At 36.9% G+C, this 19,093-nt stretch overlaps 1 protein-coding gene across 3 annotated transcripts; it reads left to right on the top strand.

Annotated features, from left to right (window-relative positions):
- Positions 1–8,795: 8,795 nt before the first annotated feature.
- Positions 8,796–15,521, top strand: pfn2a (profilin 2a). 3 transcript variants are annotated; one of them, XM_053496635.1, is made up of 5 exons: positions 8,796–8,986; positions 9,092–9,228; positions 10,945–11,137; positions 13,200–13,298; positions 13,601–13,735. In XM_053496635.1, exons 2-4 carry the CDS (start codon positions 9,097–9,099, stop codon positions 13,295–13,297), a joined length of 423 nt encoding a protein of 140 aa, XP_053352610.1. In that variant the 5' UTR covers positions 8,796–8,986; positions 9,092–9,096; the 3' UTR covers position 13,298; positions 13,601–13,735. The 3 variants fall into 3 exon arrangements, with proteins under 3 accessions (XP_053352610.1, XP_053352600.1, XP_053352620.1); XM_053496625.1 differs by lacking the exon at positions 13,200–13,298 and having other exon boundaries at positions 8,797–8,986; positions 13,601–15,521; XM_053496645.1 differs by lacking the exon at positions 13,200–13,298 and having other exon boundaries at positions 8,836–8,968; positions 13,601–15,521.
- Positions 15,522–19,093: the final 3,572 nt, after the last annotated feature.

Below are 19,093 nucleotides of genomic sequence, written 5' to 3'. Positions count from 1 at the left end.
AATTTTAAATTCTCTTAAATTAATTCAGTTTAATAAAAAGAATAATAGACTTCTACATAATTATGAACTATTTGTTTTGATTAATGTTTCTCTCTCTCTCTCTCTCTCTCTCTCTCGTGTGTGTGGTTTTGTTATTATTATTGCTGTTGCTGTTATTTGTAAATGTGTTTAATATGTTCTGTATTGGTTCAATAAAAAAACCTTCCTTACTATCAGCGTAGTGCTTTTATTCAGAACTGTAAAAATATACAGTTTTGTGTTTTTGTTTTCATTCTAGCAATTTATTATCTGAAATGATTTAATATCTAGAAATTATTAAGGCTGTTATAATATACGCGTTGTCTTTATATTGTGTTACAGGATAAAAAATATATGTTATTGTTTCATGTCTACATTTATTAAATGTATTTAATGTCAAAATGTTATTACATTTCCCCATATATAGTGCATACAATGTGTGTGTGTGTGTGTATTTCCGTTGGAATCGTCTAGACCAATCAAATGCCTGCGTTTCATCCGGGTATTCTCTAGCTATGCGGACTTCCGTGTTTTCTATCCAACAAACTGGGTAGCTAGCTAATTAGCTAGTTCGCGGTTTGTAAACAATGATTGCCAACTAGTTGTCTAAACAAACCCACACACACATATTTTATTTTTAACCCATACACATGTAATTCCAAACGTCTATAATAATATCAATAAGCGAACAAGTTACAAATCACATATCAGCATTAGCTGATAGGGGATGACTTGTAACTTGCTAGCGCTAATGCTAGTGGGTGTTCATGGGATATGTAGTTTTTACACTGTAGTTGCACTACAGTCTCTTAAAAGGTGCTCTGGACAAGCTCAAATCAGGACTTGAATATATATATATATATATATATATATATATATATATGTGTGTGTGTGTGTGTTATGTTAGGTGTGTGATCGGTTCTGAAAATTACATTACATTAGATTGAAAGAATGGGTCTTAGACATATTCAGGTGTTTATGGCTATAGGGATACCGCTTCATTTTATCTATATACAGGGTCGGTCACGGGGCCTGGAGCCTATCCCAGGAGACTTGGGGCACGAGGCAGGGTACACCCTGGATGGGGTGGCAATCCATCACAGGGGCACACACTTTGGGCAATGTGGTTATATCAATTAGCTTAATGTGCATGTCTTTGGATAGTGGGAGGAAACCATAGTACACAGAGAAACCCCACAAGCACAGGGAAAACATGCCGTGGAGGGTTAGTGTGCCTGGGGTTTGCATGCTTTGTGGGTTTCTCCAGGTACTACATTCTCCTCCCACAGTCCAAAGACATGCAGTTTAGTTTAATTGGTGTTCCTAAAAGTGTGTGAATGAGCAAATGAGTGTTTGTGTGTCCTGCGATGGATTGGCACCCCATCCAGGGTGTACCCTGCCTTGAGCCCTAAGTCTCCTGAGATAGACCATAGCCCCCCTCCGCAACCCTGCATACAGGATGAAGCGGTATAGACAGTGAATAAATGAGTGAGTGAGTGAGTGAGTGAATAAACAACTAAGCCTAATAAACATAATATTTTAAATTGAATTTGTCACATTTAAAGATCTGTAACTTACAAGCAAACTTACAAACAACATTTGAATCTACCTGTAACAGATAAACGTATTACACATTTTACACATTATTAAGGAAATTTTAACTTTTAAACCTTAAAACCATTGTGTAATTAATTCATTTCTTTAATTTATAAGGTTATTAATTAATTTCTTTTCATTTTTCAGTAAGTGCTTTATCCAGGTCAGGCTGAAGCCACTCTACAAACATTCTTTAATATTCTGAGGGTCCACACTGGAGATCCTCCTGCAGATTATCGTTAACCTTTTAAAGGTGGAAATTCAAGAAACCGTTAAAAACCGGGGATTTCCCCACTGCATCAAGAAGTCGTGTTTTTTCATTCCGCTGGGGGGCGCTCATGAGAGAGTTAATAGAGAAAGAACTTGAGCCTATGCAGCACTTACACAACAGCAGCAACAAGAATCTCTACAAAATGTACAGGTCTTTTGTAAGCAGGTTAAGGTGCAAGCTGGTGGTCTGTACAGTGAATGAGATATCTAGAACTCTTAGAAAGCTAAGAACCCGTACGTACCCAAAGAAAACTGGAACTTTATCTAAAGGTAAACATAAAGTGTTTAAACATAAAATAAAACATTAATGTTAATATGTAGTAAGTTTTCCACAGTAAAAGGCAGTAATATATTGATTGTTTCAGTTTATTTCAGAAAAAAAAAATACTTTATCACAAATTAGAACCTATAACCACCCAAAGAATCATAAATTCTTCACCTCTATTTACATTTACAGCATTCGGCAGATGTTCTTAACCAGAGCAGCTTACATTTTATCTGAGGAGACATTATACGTCTGAGCAGTTGAGGGTCTCAAGGTGCTGGAGTTTGAACCTGGGACCTTGCTATCAGTAGTCTAAGCTACCCCTGACCAAAAGTCTAAGAGTAATAATGTTAACATTTTTATTACTTATCTTACGAAATATGAGCGGCACAATGTGCGTAGTTGTTAGCACTGTTGCCTCGCACCTCCAGGGTTAAGGTTCTCCTGTGCTTGGTGGGTTTCTGGATATTCTGGTTTAATCCCAAAGGCCAAAGACTAATTGGTGTTTCCAAATTGCTTTAGTATGTAAGTGTGTGTGTGTGTGTATGGACTGGCTTGTGCTCTGTGGTGGACTGGCCCTGTCCGGGATGTATTCTGCCTTGTGCCCTGAGTCTCCTGAGAGGCCCTCCTTCAGGCCCCCTGCGACCCTGTATACAGGATAAGTGGTACAGGATGAGCGAGTGACTGACTGATATAGTACTAATAAACATACATGTGCTTAAACAAGTAAAATATACATATGGAATTAAACTAATACACATTTTGTATTTAGTAGAACAAGAGCATTACAGACTTAACATTTTGTATTTTAATCTTGCTTCGAATATGCTTACTTCGGTTTAATTCTGCATTTCTCTTACATTTTTAATGTGACCTATATGAATACATTTTTATATATAAATAAAATGGTATTTTTTTGTTACTTTATTAAAGACAGAAATTAAAAATGGTCACAAAATTCAGTGAATGTGAAATTGAAATTTTTTTTAGTTGTGAATTAAAAATTTTACCATTTTACAATTTGAGGTTCTAGATTTCAAATAGAAAGAAATAAGAGAAAATGAGGAGTTTGTTATTAATATAAGAGCAAAAATGGTACATTAGGGCTCACTGTGATGCAACCATGAAAAATTCAATTTACATTCAATTTAAATCTGTTGCGTCGACATACACTCCTCTCCAAGGCAAATGAGAAAGGATACAGTTCAAGCATAAGGCAGGGCAGCTGAGGGTTAAACTCCCTGATGAGGCCTTACGAAAGTAGTAATTTCCATTCAAAAACAATTAAAAACAAAAAAATGTCTAGTATTGGATTTTTTATCATGATATCATTATATCACCCAGCCCTAAGTGACAATGCACAAAATTGCACACTTACATTTTTTCATTGCCAGATGTAGCAATAAATAAATAAATAAATAAAGTAGAGTGAAAGCAAGCAACTACAGCACTAGATTCTAAGCAACAGGTTCTAATTTCTGCACAAATAATGCTTAAGATCCAAATAAATTCCAACCCCCCTCCCCACGAGTCAAAATGACTTGCTTAGTGAAGAACGCTAATCTGACTCTAACCTGTAGAGTTTATCTTCAAGTTTGTGTAGCATTTCGCTTTAAATACCAGCTTCCCTTCTAATACATTTAAAACGGAATAAACAACAAGAAATCATTTATCGCATTTAAAACGATCATTACGAGCATTATCTCTGCCAGAATTACAGCTAAAGGTTAGCAAAAAAGACGAAGATCTTTTTTTCATCAATCTGCAATTTCACAAATCTTTTAAAAAAATAATTTATAGAAACTAAAAGGTAGTACAGAAAAAAAACATCTACATGATATGAATTACTCGTCTTTGACACAAGTGAAAGTGATACTAATGTCAGTGTTTTGTGGTAAAGAGTAAGCTGTAAGATTTCCCAGAAATAATTTGACTTCATGTCCAGACTTCACCTCATGTTGACAGGTACGATTATGTTCCAAGTTTTTCCTTACTTTAAAACTTCTGTCTTTTATTTGCTATATTTAAAAAAAAAACTTTCCGGCTGCAATTTTAAATACTAAGACATGTCTCTACAAAATATATATTTGGAAAGTCAAAAGATAAATTCTTAGCATCCAATCTAAATTTCTAACAAATTTAAACGCTAACAGATGGAACAGTGAGAATAAGACTGTTATAGTAATCTGCTTCTACGTAACACTTGGTGGGATTTTTTATTACACCAGTTTGTATCATCACAGCTACTATAGCAATTTGCCTTCAGCTAGTCTGTATGGGTTGATAAAATCATGCTAGCTAGAGTGTGAGAAGTGATAGTTAGCCCCAGTAAACGTTTTTGCATGTTCCTTGGCTCGTTGGTGAAACCAAAGTAAAAGTTAAATCTTTCATATACTTTTACTTTCATACTTTTAGTAAATCTACAACTAGAAACTGTACTACAACTTTTACCATAATGTTGACACAGAATTTCACGTTTCTTTTAGAAATCTTCCAGATATCTCCTATCTGATGCATTAAATTACAAATAATATACCTTTTAAACAATCACAAAAGTACAAAAAATGAATTGTACTCCAAGCCATGTTTCTATTCATTTTTAGTTGGATCCACAGGAGAATGTAGAAATGTAGATGCAGTTTGAGGCTCATATTTGTGTTTTGCAAGTTCTAGGACCCGACATTCAAATTATTATATTTACATCTATTTACATAACAATCACTTTAGTTCTAGGACGAACACAAGTAGTACCGAAAACCTTGGTTAATTTATCCAGTCCAATTGCTCAGAATGTGCTTGTGCTAAAACATCATCAGTTCTACAGTAAGGGCTTGTTCAATACAACATTTATTTAATATTTCTCTCCAACATTAGGGCTTTGTAACAGAGGATTAAGTAGAGGAGAAGTTGTGGATTAAAATTGTGCACAAACAAGTGTTCCATTTTATGTTGTTCAACATTCTACAAACTTAATACTTAATAAAGTTTATTTATACAGTTCTTACTTGTCTTATATTTCTACATACGTTACATATATTTGATACTTAATTTAATTTAATTTGATTGTAAAAAAAAAAAGATACTATAGCATTTATGCACCCTTACTTCCTTTTTTTCTTTTTAAGGTCACAGTGGTGTAAGCAGTTCACTGCGTATTGTGCTGTGTATGGGTGTTTATGTGACAAATAAAGATTTTTAATTGAAATAAAAAATTTGAAACATCTATAAAAAAAAACAAGTTGTGCATTTCACTTAGGTTATAGCAACTGTAAACAGCATTTCTTTTTCTCCCTCAAACTAATGCAACATAACAGACTAACATAAATTCCAAAATGGTATTAAAAATTATTATCTTGAAATTTAATTTTTGTTGAAAAATGGTAAATCTTAACATATAGAACAGCATTAGATTGTGTATTATGTCCATTCTTATAAAACTTACGATCAAATTTTCACCTTTAAGCAAAATAATACTCTTAATAACTACTGCGTATTTTATTATTAAGGTCCCCCTCCCCCACAAATTATTACCACACATTGTATCCAAAAGATACAGAGATACTTCGTGTCAGCTCTTGTTATAGATAATTAATGCTTAACGCTGAGTTGTGGATTATGTGATCATCTAGGTAAAAAGTTGCAGATCATGTTCACTTTTCCCCTGGAGGAAGTTCCTCCCAAGTCCACATGACTTGCTGCCTCAAAATGCTTTCCTGCCATGCAGCGCATTCTCATGTCAGGAGAGAAAAAATTCCAGTGCTGTGCTGTAAACCAGAGCTGAGCTGAGAAAAAGCAGGAAGTGTCACAATGGCTCGCTTCAACAGCTCCACACACACACACACACACACGCGCACACACACACACACACACAGTGCCACTTTGTGGATTCCAGAAAAATCCATGAGGAAACACTGAGCTGTTTCTCCCTCCTGAACGGCACGAGGCTCGGATTGCTACTTCGCGAGATCCTTTTTATGCATATTGGGCTCTTAGGGATCTGTGAAAGTCTTACACACCGCCACACACTGCAGAGACTTTTGCTTGTGGGTGTGTGACTGAATGTCAATAGGCACCAGAAGCCGGCAGCTGTGTTTGTCCTGTTGCTGAGTGATCCACCCTTGTCCTTAATTCGCTGTGGTTTTCGAACGTAACCTAACCAAGATGCTGCATGCAACAGAGACATGTTTGGTTTATAAAGCATTGTTCTAATTGCTTTTTTTGTAAAGTGTATATTGTTGCTTTAACGGCATTACTCTTATACATTCATGTATTGCCATTATACTCTTTTATTGCGTCAAATTTACATAAGTAGTTTAGCTAAATAAAAAAAAAAAAACTAAAACCCTAAAAGCCCAGAAGTATCTGCTCTCATTTTAGCACACTTATCACACGTACATATCTATAGTGAACTTTGCCTCCTAGGAATACACCCGTGTTTAAGACGATTGCTGGGCTGGGACGCTGGTATGACATAATAAACCAATATGACTCACTTGCATTACGAATCAATACAAAGAGGCCTGGTGAAGGAAAATCAAGTTTATGATCGTCTGTGTTAACTTTATACTTTACCATATCATGTTAAACAGAAAAAGGTTAAACTGTAAAAAAATCTGCCTAAGTAAAAAGTCATAACAGGTGACAACTAGTAAAAATAGTATTTATGTGTCATACAGTAATTGGTTGTGTAGAAATAAAAACTTCCATATATTTATTAGCATTCGATTAACTACACCTAGAATATAAAAAAATATATATATTAATACTGGTTAAATAAAAAATGTATGTGCTAATGTTGAATTATGGTATATATTGTCAATTATAATTAATTAAATACATTATCTTAAACATGATGTTATACTTTAGAATTATATGTACACACTATCATAGATGACTCAGAAATAACACTAAAAATCTCATGCTGTAAGATGAATCGGCTCCTGGGATATGGTTGGTTTTCCGCAGTATGTTTATCACAAATATCCCACTGCTTAAAAAATTTACCCATTACCCATAATTTGATTCATTATTTAAGGTCAAAATAATTAGCACTTAAACCTAAACCAAGGTTAGCACTGTGGCCTCACACCTCCAGGGTTCGAATCTCACCTCTGGTCTGTGTGCACAGAGTTTGCATATTCAACCCAGTGCTTTGTGGGTATTCTCTGGTTTTTCCACTGTCTAAAGACATATGTTATACTGTAGGCTGATCGTTGTTAGCAAATTGCTTGTAATGTACATTTGGGTGAGGGAGTGTGTGCCTGTGCCTTGTATCCAGAGTGTCCTGGGCCTTGTGCCCTGACCTACCTCGGATAAGCTCCAGGCCAGACTCCTGTAACCCTACACAGGTTAATGATACAATGATTGATTACATATCTTGATAACATCTAAAAATATGATGGGTGTTCAAATCAAAGCAGGACTTTTGATTGCATAGAATGACAGAACTCAGTTACTGAGAGTAAAAACTCCTTTTATTTCTCTATATAAATTTAAACTGCTAAACTAATGCACAACACTGTCCCATCGTTTCAGGTAGAAAGTTTTCTCATTCTGTCTGAGCCATGATCGGACCGCCTGCTTCAGGTCTAAAATCCTGGCCTCCCTGGAACTCTTTGGAGAAATAGTTTGGATCAAGACAGACAGATGTGTTATTTGTTGATTTTTTAAGGATCAGGCGTTCCACTCACTGAAGGTTCACAAGAACGACTGCAGTGGGCTCTGAACCACCTCGGACAGGATTTCAGATCGTCAATCATGGACCTAGGTCCTTCTTTAAAATGTTTGCACTGTTTACTGTTCAGCTGTTCTCTGAAGGCTTGTGACTGCAGTTGCTTAAAAATTCAGGACCGAAACTCACACAAACAGGTTTTTTTTTTGTTTGTTTTTACCTGAGCCTCTAAAAAGGAAAGTAGACTTAATACTAACTTTTAATTAAAGGGAGTGAGAGTGAGATCTACAGTTGGTGGTAATGTAACCCACTGGATTCCAACCATTAAACAACAAAAAGGAGGAGGAGATCTCATGCATGCAAATAATGCATATTTAATTAAATGCAATGAAAGAAATAATGTTTAGTCAATGTGATACACTCAGGTATTACATAAAAAAGACAGAGAGAAAAAAAGAGGTGTATGACAGTGATAATAATTTTTTTTAGTTTTCCATTTAGACTGTAAAAAAAAGGAAGGAAAAAAAAGAAAAATATGTCGCTTCTTTCTCCAGTTGAGCTTCTTGCAGTCTCTCTATATTTGCCAATTCTTTTCATCAAGAAGTTTCTCCAACTATCTGTCTCCATTGATCCACTTGCTGACTAAACTTTGCCTCAATTCTGTGGTATTACCTTTTTTTTTTACTCTTAAAATAAATTATCTATTTAAACACATCAATAACTAAGTCCATGTTTTTTTTACTCAGTAACAAAGGGGGCCTGACTAAGAAAAAGTTTTGACCCCCTGTTTGAGAGGGTGTGGTCTTAAAATGTGAAAAATCACAGATGAGTTTCACGTCGTGGTTTTTAAAAGTAGAAAATCTTTTTGAAACAATCTATGAGGAAACGCTGGTGTTTTTTGATCGCCGTCTGCCCGAAATTGGAAGGGGAAAACAGGGACTAGTTTGTCGGCAGCTGTGAGCGCGCCACCGCCGGAGTGCATAAAAACGGCGTGAGACGGAGCGCAGCGGTCCTGCGCGGAGGGATCTGGAGCACGGACTACACCCAAGGCGCTGTCTCGATTCACATCGGCTTTTTCTTCCTTCCCTGCCCCCCCTCCAAAAGGCAGATCTCTCGGCAGCACGCAGCTAAAGCGCTTTTTTGGCGAGGCGAGGATCGAATCCGGGGTTCTTGAAACCTTCTTTAAATCTTAAAATCCATCCAAAGAGTCTCTGTAAGGCGTTGTAATATATATATAAATATATAATTTTTTTGTTGTTTACAAATTGCAGCAAACATGTCTTGGCAAAGCTACGTGGATAACCTGCAGGCCGACGGCTGCTGCCAGGAAGCCGCCATTGTCGGTTACACGGACGCCGCCAAATACGTTTGGGCAGCATCAGAAGGGGGCTGTTTCAGCGGAATCACGGTGAGATTTCATCCTCGTCACAAACCAGGTCCCCTTGTCTGAGTGGTGGATTATTTCGTAATTCTGTTTAGTTCTGTATAATGTCTAAATCTTTGCTCTTTTGTGTCTGTCTCTGTGTGTGTGTGTGTGTGTGTGCGGGGCCACGTTACGGTTAGCTAGCGAGGGGCTAACACGATACAGATTCCGTTTAGCTGTTAGCGGTTTAAACATCTTAAATATTTTTAACGTTTCACCAGTGGTTTTTAATTTTATTTTAGAACTGTTTCGTGTTAAATAAAAACTCAGTGCCTGAAAATGTATGTGGTAAAACTTGTGGGTTTTATTTTTGTTTTCCGATTCAGTGATTAAGCGAATACGGCACAAGGCCTCAGATAGCGGCACGAGCTCTCCCTCACTCTCATTCTCTCTCTCGCTTTCTTTTTTTTAAGTCAGAAGATAACTAGCTTTTCTTTGGTATGTGAATAAAACAAAAGAAACAGTAAAAAAAGGATTTTCTAGAACATTCCTGAATTGAGTAAGTTGTTTCGTTACTTATCATACCCGGTTTACGTTTGCATGTTTTTTTTTTTTTGTTTGAGTTTGATACAATTAGCATAGCGCGTCGTAGCATTTCGAGCTAGCTTTCTAGCGCTAACGCTATAAAAAATAAATCCTAACAAAAGTTTATATCCTTTATTAGCGCGTATTTAACAGTCGCGTTATTCAACGCCTTAATAATCCACCACGTGCTATATGAATGACAAATCAGTATTTGTGTTTTCAAAAATGCTTTCAGTTTATACTACTTGTAGTCTTTTTTTATGTTTTAATTCCCATTTGTGTTTTAATCACGCTGGAGGTTTTAGGCGGAGGCCATGCTGGAAGGAAGTTAGCTACTGGAGCTTGGGCATAGTCTTTCTTCCGTTTGGCTCGGTCCCGAATTGCCCCCTTTTGCCTGTGCACTACCTAGGGCACTGTATAGCGTAATTCCAAACGCTACCTAGTGCCCTTGGATTGCAGGATTTTCGAACGGGATTTGGGATTCGTCCCGCGCTTCCCTTTTCTTTTCTCCTTACAGGAACATGCCTGTGTCTTCAAAGATGGCGGCCTGTTTCTCATTTATCCAAGCTGTCCAGTCATTCCCGATCGAAATGCGTTAACTTTTACCTGAAATAATATATACAAATATATATTTGATGTGTATATATAGAAAAATGTTTTTCATATTGGCACTGAAGTTAAAGGGGTTAACATAAGGTTTTTTGACATCCCTAGATTTTGTGATTTGATTTTAAATTAGAATCTTTAAGTTATAATAGATTTTTAAAAACAGAAAGAAAAACTTAAAGATTATTTCTAATAATAATTTCTCTTCTTTTAACTAATCTTGAGTTTGTTAGGGCAAGTTGGTGCCGTCTTATAAATCGTCAATGAAAAATAAAATCACCCTTGTATTCCTCCCACCATTTTAATCTTTTTGGTTTTAATTAAAATTTCAATTAAAAAGAACGGTTTTTAAGTTACTTATTGCATTTAAGGGACAAGTGATTTATTTTATTGTGCTAGCACAATGTTGTTTAATAAGGAGAGAAAATGAAGCAGTTCCCCCTGACCATTTCTGACACCACACCGTCCCTGCCCTGCCCTTTGTAAATGGTGGTGATGTTAGTAGTAGTGGTGTGGAATCAATATCTTTTTAACCGGTCGTCTTCCTGTGTATCGTTTCCCCCGTCACAGGCCGATGAAATCGATGTCCTAGTCGGCAAGGACCGCGAGGCCTTCTTCACCAACGGGCTGACCCTAGGGAAAAAGAAGTGCTCTGTGATCAGAGACAGCCTGACACTTGATGGGGACTGGACCATGGACATCAGGACGAAGAGTCAAGGCGGAGAGCCGACATACAATGTTTCTGTAGGCAGAGCTGCCAAAGGTAAAAACTGTTTTGGGTATTTGCAAATAACCCCCCTCTCCCCTACATTTACATATGGAAAAGAAAATGTAACTTGGGTAACGAAAGCGACCAACCTCAGAGAGGGTTTGTACAGTTTACGGTTTGTACAAGCTCTGCTTCTGGTTTGTTCCTTGTCCAGTGACTGACAGGCCTTCTCTGAGGGTGTTCATCTTTATTATTATTTTTTTTTTATTTCAATGATTTGTTTTGCCTTAATTTGAATGTTAGAGCTAGAGAATGCATTCATTCATTATTCATTTTTGCCTGCAATGCAGTAAGTGATTTGTCTGTTATTTTTAAATGCATAAGAGAGAAGGTCGTCAACTTCTGTGCTCAGACATGACCATTAGATTGGGGTGAAAAATATAAAGTGGAATCAGGAAATCTCGTTGTTATCCGGACTTTAAGGTGCTTGCTTTGTTTCCAAAGTGAATGTTGGCTGTTCAATTATAAAAAAAAATTATATAACCCCTTTCTCTCACTCTATTTTATGGAGAAAACAAACACTTTAATTGGAACATTGTTAATCCTGTCACTGTTTTTACAGAAATTGGCACTGCAGTAGTGGAAACGGTTGAAAGCTGATTATGAACCACACAATGAGATTTTAGATTTTGGTTAAAACTTGAGCATTGGCACAAAGTGCTGCTGTATAGAAACCTGTATATGTTAATGAGACATGAATGACTTATTGTCCGGATAATACAATCAAAATTTTATTATCCACATCTTCTGTCTTTCGTTAGTGTGCATAACCTTGTACAGTCTGCCTTTGTGGTCCTAGTGTTTACTAAAAAGGTTTGGTTGTTTTTAAAACAAAATATTTTGCCTTTCTGAGCTCCCCCTAACCCCCCTGTACCTTCTTTATACTACCTAAGTAACTGTCCACCAGCATGAACAGGCCACTTTCCTTTCTCAAACCGGTTTAAAATTGGCATCTTTTTATTATTTAGAGAGTAAAAACCGTAAAGTTTTTTTTTTTTTTTTTGTACTTTAGTTTTTTTCTTTCGTTCACACCAATCTGCGCTTGCTAAAGGTTGTTCGGACCCGTCTCATTGCGCAGTTTACTGTATATGACTAAGAGCTTTCGCCCTTCACGTTCATTTCTTTTAATCTGAACGAAGGTTTGCGTAGGCACCTTTTGTTAAAGCCAAGGTCATGTTACACACACACACGCACTGCTGCCTTGGACGGTGCACAGAATGTTGAGCAGGGCTTTTTTTTTTTTTTCCCCTTCATAGTTTTTTAGTGCTTGTAACACTGACCCATTTTATTACACTTCGGTGAAGATTACATCCTTGGCTTTTAGGTTTAACGTGATGTCATTTTAATACTTAATAAAGATTAAACATCGTCTGTCGTGAAACGTTTCCGGATATCATAGTAACAATTTATTTGAACCATATCGTTCTAGTGTCATTTAGGGATTGCTTAGGTCACTGCTTATAAGGTTCCTATAAATAGTCTATGCACAGTCAGTCAAAGTGATATCCTCTTCTCCAGAATAGTCCTCATCAGTTTAGTAAGCCACACGTAGCGTCTGACTAGACTTGGACAACCTAGAATCAGATTCGCAACTCGGATTGATACATAAAAGGAGCTATAAATGGGATTAACCGCTCTTCACGTAATGCCAGTTCAGCAAAAACTCTCTGAACTGCCTGACGGGTGTCTCTCACTCCTCCTTTAAAAACGTGTTAAACCGGGTAACCGGTGAGCGTTAATAATTACTGGTTCCTGATGGTGAGATGGATTCAGGAATTTTTTTTTTCCTTCCTTCTTCGTCCTCTGTCCTGTGCTTAAAATAAACTTCTATGGTTGTGTGTGGGATCAGGTTTCAAACTATTTAAATGCTCACAGAGGTTGATTTCACTTTTCCATTTCTGGGTTTGCTTGTTTGTAATATGCATGCGAGCGCTTTGGACTGCAGCTGCAATTTGTTTCTTTTTGTTTTTCTTTTCTTTTTCTTTTTTTCTCCTATCCAGCAGCACTTCTCAACTCTCTTTTTTCCCCTCTTTGTTTCTATCTGTTTCTCTTTCAGTCTTGGTTCTTGTAATGGGCAAAGAAGGGGTCCATGGAGGCGGATTGAATAAGAAGGCATACTCGATGGCAAAATACTTGAGGGATTCTGGGTTCTAACGTAATTAACGCTCGCTTAGTTTCAATTTTGAGGGACAGAGAAAAGAAAAAAAAAAGAGAGAGGGTTTGCTGTTTAAGCTTTCTCCTTCACACAGTTTAAAAAAAAAAATGTCTTTAATGAGAAGAGTGGTGGTAAGATCTTATAACGTTCCCCGTATTACGGGGGGAAAGACTTTTTTTTATTTATTTTTTTTTTTTTTCCTTTTTCATTTGTCATCTTATTATAATTTTTTTTTCTTTCTCCCCCCTCCCCCCATTTATGTATCTCTCTCTCTCTCTCTCCCCCCACTCACCCCACCCCAGTATTGGTTATCGTCATGGGAACTGAAGGTACCCACGGAGGACTGCTCAACAAGAAAGCATTTACCATGAGTGAATACCTGAGGAGAGCTGGATATTGAAGCAGCCCCTTCTTTTCTTCTTCCATCCATCCATCCACACAGCAGCTGACTGAAACATCCCTTTATCCATCCCCCCTCCTTTTCTCCTCAGCACTACAGATACTTAGTGGATGTATCATTCGTCTATCCATTTTTTTTCTTTTTAAACATACAACCTTTCTTCCTCCTTATTAGCAGAACCTTTCCCGTTCCCCTGTTCCCAGTCACATCCTTATAGTGCCACAAAACAAGCATGTTCATTTTATGAAGGCGTAAAAAAAACAAAAAACAACTAAACTCTACAGTACTGTACATATAAAAAGCATTGAAGAAGAACAATTGGGCGTTTCAAATTCGCATAAACGAATAGTCACTGTCCAGTTTTCCTGAGGCACTTATCTAGTGGGCCATCGATGCCTCTCGAGTGCTTTCGAGCCTTGCTGAGCTGTCGGTCTTCCCTAGCGATTATATTATATATAGGTTTTTTTTCCAGCATGGCCAGGAGGGTTTAAAATGAAACGAAACAAAAAAAAAAGTGCATGCATATCTTTTAGCGTAATATCATCAAATACCTAACTACCATACACACACTACTCTACACTACAGTTCCAGTGTCCTTCCCCAAAAAATATTAATAGTAACATTAATAAATGGAACCACACTACATAGTTCTTGCCCTTATACTTGTAATTCATTTTATTAAAAAAAAGTAACATCCAATGCTTTTGCTGTTGTATTTGGATGTGGTGTGTAAGTCCTAGATGATGTAATGTTGGATATTTTTCCGCCCCCTTTTCCCCCCCTTTCCCCCTCCCCTCTCTTTTGGATATGATGACAGATTTACACAAGGTTTAAAAAAATAAAAATAAAAAAAAAATTAGAAATTCGCTTCTGGACTCTTAAGGACATTCCACCGCTAACATTAGCCACTTAGCAACTTATTTATCCGCTAGAGATTTGATTATTTTTTTTTCCCCTTTTTAAAGCACTGCCCTTCTGATAAACTCTGTAACTCTGGTTTGGTGTCCATTCATATATTATTGTTAGAGCTATATATTATATATTACTTTTCTCCATTAGGACCAATTTCTTTTTGTCTGCATTTTGGAGGATTAACAATTTAATGAAGGATTGACTGCTAGCTTCATCTGTTTTGTACAACGCTAAATTTGAACATTTTAAGTGCACAAGTTTATAAAACACTAAATCTCCTTGGCTATTCACTAGTAATGGTGTGAGGCAGATGGAAGGAATTACAAAGACCTAATGGTAACTACCTGATTGTTTTTGTTTTGTTTTTCCTCTCTCTCCTTTATCACAATGAATGTCTTGAATAGATGAAATGGCAGTCTTATATATATATTTTTTAAACTTTACCCCTCTGTTTTTTTTTTTGTCTGTCAATCTTGTCAAGTTTTCAAAAGTCATTTGTGCTTTATTCGCCTGCAATGTATCAAGTTGTCATAGCACGGTACAAATATTTCATTAAAAATAGGCAAAAAAAAATACAAACACTGAAGTAACTGTGTACACTAAATTTTGAGTTATGGTGGTATTAGTTGACGAAACAGACCACTAGTCAGTTGTATTGTTAACTTTAATCAAAAAAGGAAAAAAAAAAACAAAGCAGTGTATCCTGTGCCATAACCGTAGATCTGATCTGTTGCTACTGTGAGATGGATAAAAAACAAAACAAAAAAAAACAAACATAAACCTTTGCCTTGTAATGAGTTGATTCTCAGATGGCACCTTTCTTTGGGATATCTGACATTTGGAAAAAAAAGATTTCAAACTCTCCAGGGCTTGTGGAATATGTACAGATTAAAGTGAAACATGTCAACAAATCATGTTCATTTCTGTCCTTTCTTTTATTGCACCCAATTTATGCCTCTGAAATCCTGACCAGCTGATTATTACTATTATATTTATATATATATCTCCAGCTCTATACATCCCGGTATTTTTTTTTTCCCGTGGAAAATGCCATGAATTAACCACCTTGTTTACAGACAGATCAAATAAATCTATTCCAACCAGAACGAAATGCATTTTTTTCTTTTCCTTCCTTCTATCATTAAGTTTGAATTATATACTGTTTTCCTTTTTTTAAAATTAGGTAAGAATTTTTTTTTGTTGTTTTTTAAATGCCTGTAGACGCAGTCACAGCTTTTTAAACAATCGCCGCGATTCATGCTTCCTGTCCGTTTCTGGGTAACGGTGGCAGTCATCATCTAATTGTTCATTTCCATTTGGAAGGAAGTTTACAACCTTTTTTGTTTGTGTTAAAATTAAGAACCCAGGATGCTCGGGACGTGCAAGCGATGCAAATAAGAGTTCAGTATTAGCATATTGATTAGTGTGTACTCGTGCTAAATTATTCTTTTGCATGGTCTTTAATTTGGCGTTCAACTGGCAAAAAAAAGTGCCAGTTTCATAAAAAGCCCCAAGCTGACCTTTTGTTTTAAATTCTTTCTAGTTCATTCCCAAACTGCTTCAATCAGTTTTAAAATACTTTTAATTGTGCATAAATTGTGCAGTACACTAGTTAAAAAACAAAACAAAAACAAAACTTTATACTAACATATATATAAAGTGTAGATATTTTTAAACCTCCCCCCCCCCCTTATTTTTTTACGTTTTCAAAAGTTATTTCTGGCTTATTTGACTACAGTGCATTAAGTTGTCATAAGCAAATATTTCATTAAAAATGGCCAAAAAATACAAATGTATTATTAATAAACAAATTTAAGTTTGCTCTTTATACTATAATTTCTGAGTTAAATAAAATGCTGTATCGAAATGGGGCAATGATGCAGAAGTGAAAATTGGGGTAGACTATTACAAATGGGTGCCTGTAGGGAAAATGTCAGGGTTCAAAAAGTTTATCAAAAAGGCGATGCTAACATGTCAGACTTTTAAGCCGCTAACGCCTTGTTCAGACTATCAGCCCAAATCTGGTTTTTGGCGCGTCCAGGTCAAATCAGATCGTCCATGATCGTACCCCCCCATTCTCCTGGAAATCTGACTTGAAGCGCAGCCAGAGGTGGTTTCGAAATCAGCTTCAGAGTCCTGAAAATGTCTCAGTCTAGAGGCTTAAATCGGATTTTAAAGTCTCCATTAAGTCACTCGAGACAGCATGCGGAAGTTCAAGGCTACCATTGGTGAAATCTCGCCGAAGAACGAGTGGGGACACGATAGAGGGGGATAGAAAAATAAATTCAGAATAAAAATAAAAAACAAAAAATTTTAGGAAGTTGCTGCACTTAATTGCTCAAGAAGGTTAATTTTTATTTTCTCTATTACCCCCATGTGAAAACTGCGCACTTATATCCTATTTCGGCTTAATTGAGTGTTTTTTCAGGGCAATCTGTTGGCTTAAACCGCAGCAGGTTTGCATTCGAATCACAATGTGAAGTGAGTTCTAAGGATCAGATTTGTGAAACGCATTGGATTTTTCAGCAGTCTAAACTCAGTTCTAACCGCTGTTCCATTGGGCTTGTATGCAATATATGCAGGCTCTACCTGTGCTAGGATCTTAACACATCTGAGTGATAAAATCAGTAATTTTAACAACAACTTATGACTCATATTAGCAAAGATAAACTCTGGAGTAATCTCTCGAAACAAAGTTCACTGACAACGTGCCCTGATGAGACTACAATCGGTAATGATAACTCACTTCCAGCAAAGGTGCTTCAGGGTCTACTTAAAAGCTGGATCTGGGCAATAAAACAAGCTCCCAACGATGAGTTAATAGCCTCCCGAGACACATCAGCGGCTGGCAGAACCAGATTTTCCAGAAGCATTTCAACCCTGGTGCAAAACCGAAGCTGGCCGGGAAAACAAAGACCTGCGTTAGTGATGCATCTGTGCCTGGTTGCGTTTTCTCTGGGTGTGTAAAGGTACGAAATGAGCTGCTGTGAAAGGGTAAGGGTAATTCTACACCTGCAACATGGAGCATCGAGGTAGGTGTGACGTCTGCAGACTCGATCTGAAATCAGCGAAATGCATAACTGCCAAACACTTAATGGTTTTTGTGAACGAACCGGTTATACGATACGCTAAACGCCTTCATGCGTTCAGCTTTGATGATCTCGTAATCCACTTCACCCTAAGTGTCTAAATACCACCAGAAGTATGTATTTCATCTCGTACACATCTTTGTGATGTTATTACAAATCTTAACACATGGCTCAGTGGTTCCTGTGATGTTTAACAATTTTCACAAAAGAATAAACTTTAAGCTTACAGTATGATAAACCAGCTCCTCCAGTTTTCTCCACCACCCCCCTTGCAGGTGCAAGAAACTATTTAGTTAATTATTGTATTTGTTTAGTGTAACTTGTGATACGCCTTTCTTCTCAATGTCTGGTCCATAAGTATTAGGACAAGGACGCACATTTTGTTTGTTCTTGCCTCTGTACATCAGTGGATTTATAAAAAATTCTTGATGTGTGTGGTGTAGACAGAAATTAATTAAATGATCAGGAATTAACTTTTTAGTTTAACATACAGTACATGATTATTCTTAAAGTCAGGTCCATAAGCATTGGGATAAGGAGGCACATTTCATGTTTGCCTCTGCAGGGGTTTGGCTCAGTTAGCTTTTATTGTCAACCAACATGTCAGACATGAAAAACCTAGAATTGTTACCCAGAACGAGCCTCCAACATTAAAAGCATCCAACATTAAAATAAAAGGTTCTTGATGTGATTGTGTGTGGTCACTTTACTATAAAGACGGTCCTGTCCTAGGCTGATGCAGACAGCTGTTCTCTCTGGACTTGTGACTGCAGTCAGTCGCTCGATAGTTCAGGAGTTCCAAGGCTGCAATAATGAACTAGACTTTGCATTAACTTAAACACATCTCCTGTAATTCAAAGGAATTAAAGTGAATAGCAAATTTAGCTGATTAGAAATTACCTTTCAAGTGTCTATTTTCAGAGGCTCAAAAGTAATAGAACGAAAAAAACTTAATAAATTAGGATTCCTTTTAATACTTTGATGCAAAAACTTTGCAGTCAGTCAACCTAGCATGTGCCTAAACCCCACAGGATGTGAGTCTGAATGATGAGTCTCCTTATTTGCCTATGCTTCACTGCTGCGAGCATTAGTTTCTGTTTTGGGCCTTCGGTTTGGCCTCCAATGAGTCAAAGGCAGCTCAGTTGAGTTGAGGTTATGTGACTAATTTGGGTAATTTCCAGATTCAGTATCTTTGCCTTGGGTAGCTTCTGCTGTAAGTTTTAGGTCATCATTAGGGACGCACCGAAAACCAATTTGCGTTGGTGCTCCTATTGGAGCTCTTGCTGATACAGAGTATTGTTCCAGCAACTAGGGTTGTCCCAGAGTACAACGTTGAACAGAACTTTTTAAAAACGCCCCATGTCTGAAACAATTGTGTGGACCCTGAAAGTGCT

Source organism: Clarias gariepinus, chromosome 1 (assembly GCF_024256425.1).
Source record: "Clarias gariepinus isolate MV-2021 ecotype Netherlands chromosome 1, CGAR_prim_01v2, whole genome shotgun sequence".
Classification (NCBI taxonomy): domain Eukaryota; kingdom Metazoa; phylum Chordata; class Actinopteri; order Siluriformes; family Clariidae; genus Clarias; species Clarias gariepinus.
The sequence above is the reverse complement of the archived record's forward strand: the minus strand, read 5'-3'. Positions and strand labels throughout refer to the sequence as shown.

Coding starts and splice junctions, on each gene's coding strand:
- pfn2a (XM_053496625.1), top strand. CDS start 9,097: ATGTCTTGGCAAAGCTACGTGGATAACCTGCAGGCCGACGGCTGCTGC. Junction 9,229..10,944: donor GCTGTTTCAGCGGAATCACG/GTGAGATTTCAT, acceptor CCCCCGTCACAG/GCCGATGAAATCGATGTCCT. Junction 11,138..13,600: donor TGTAGGCAGAGCTGCCAAAG/GTAAAAACTGTT, acceptor ACCCCACCCCAG/TATTGGTTATCGTCATGGGA.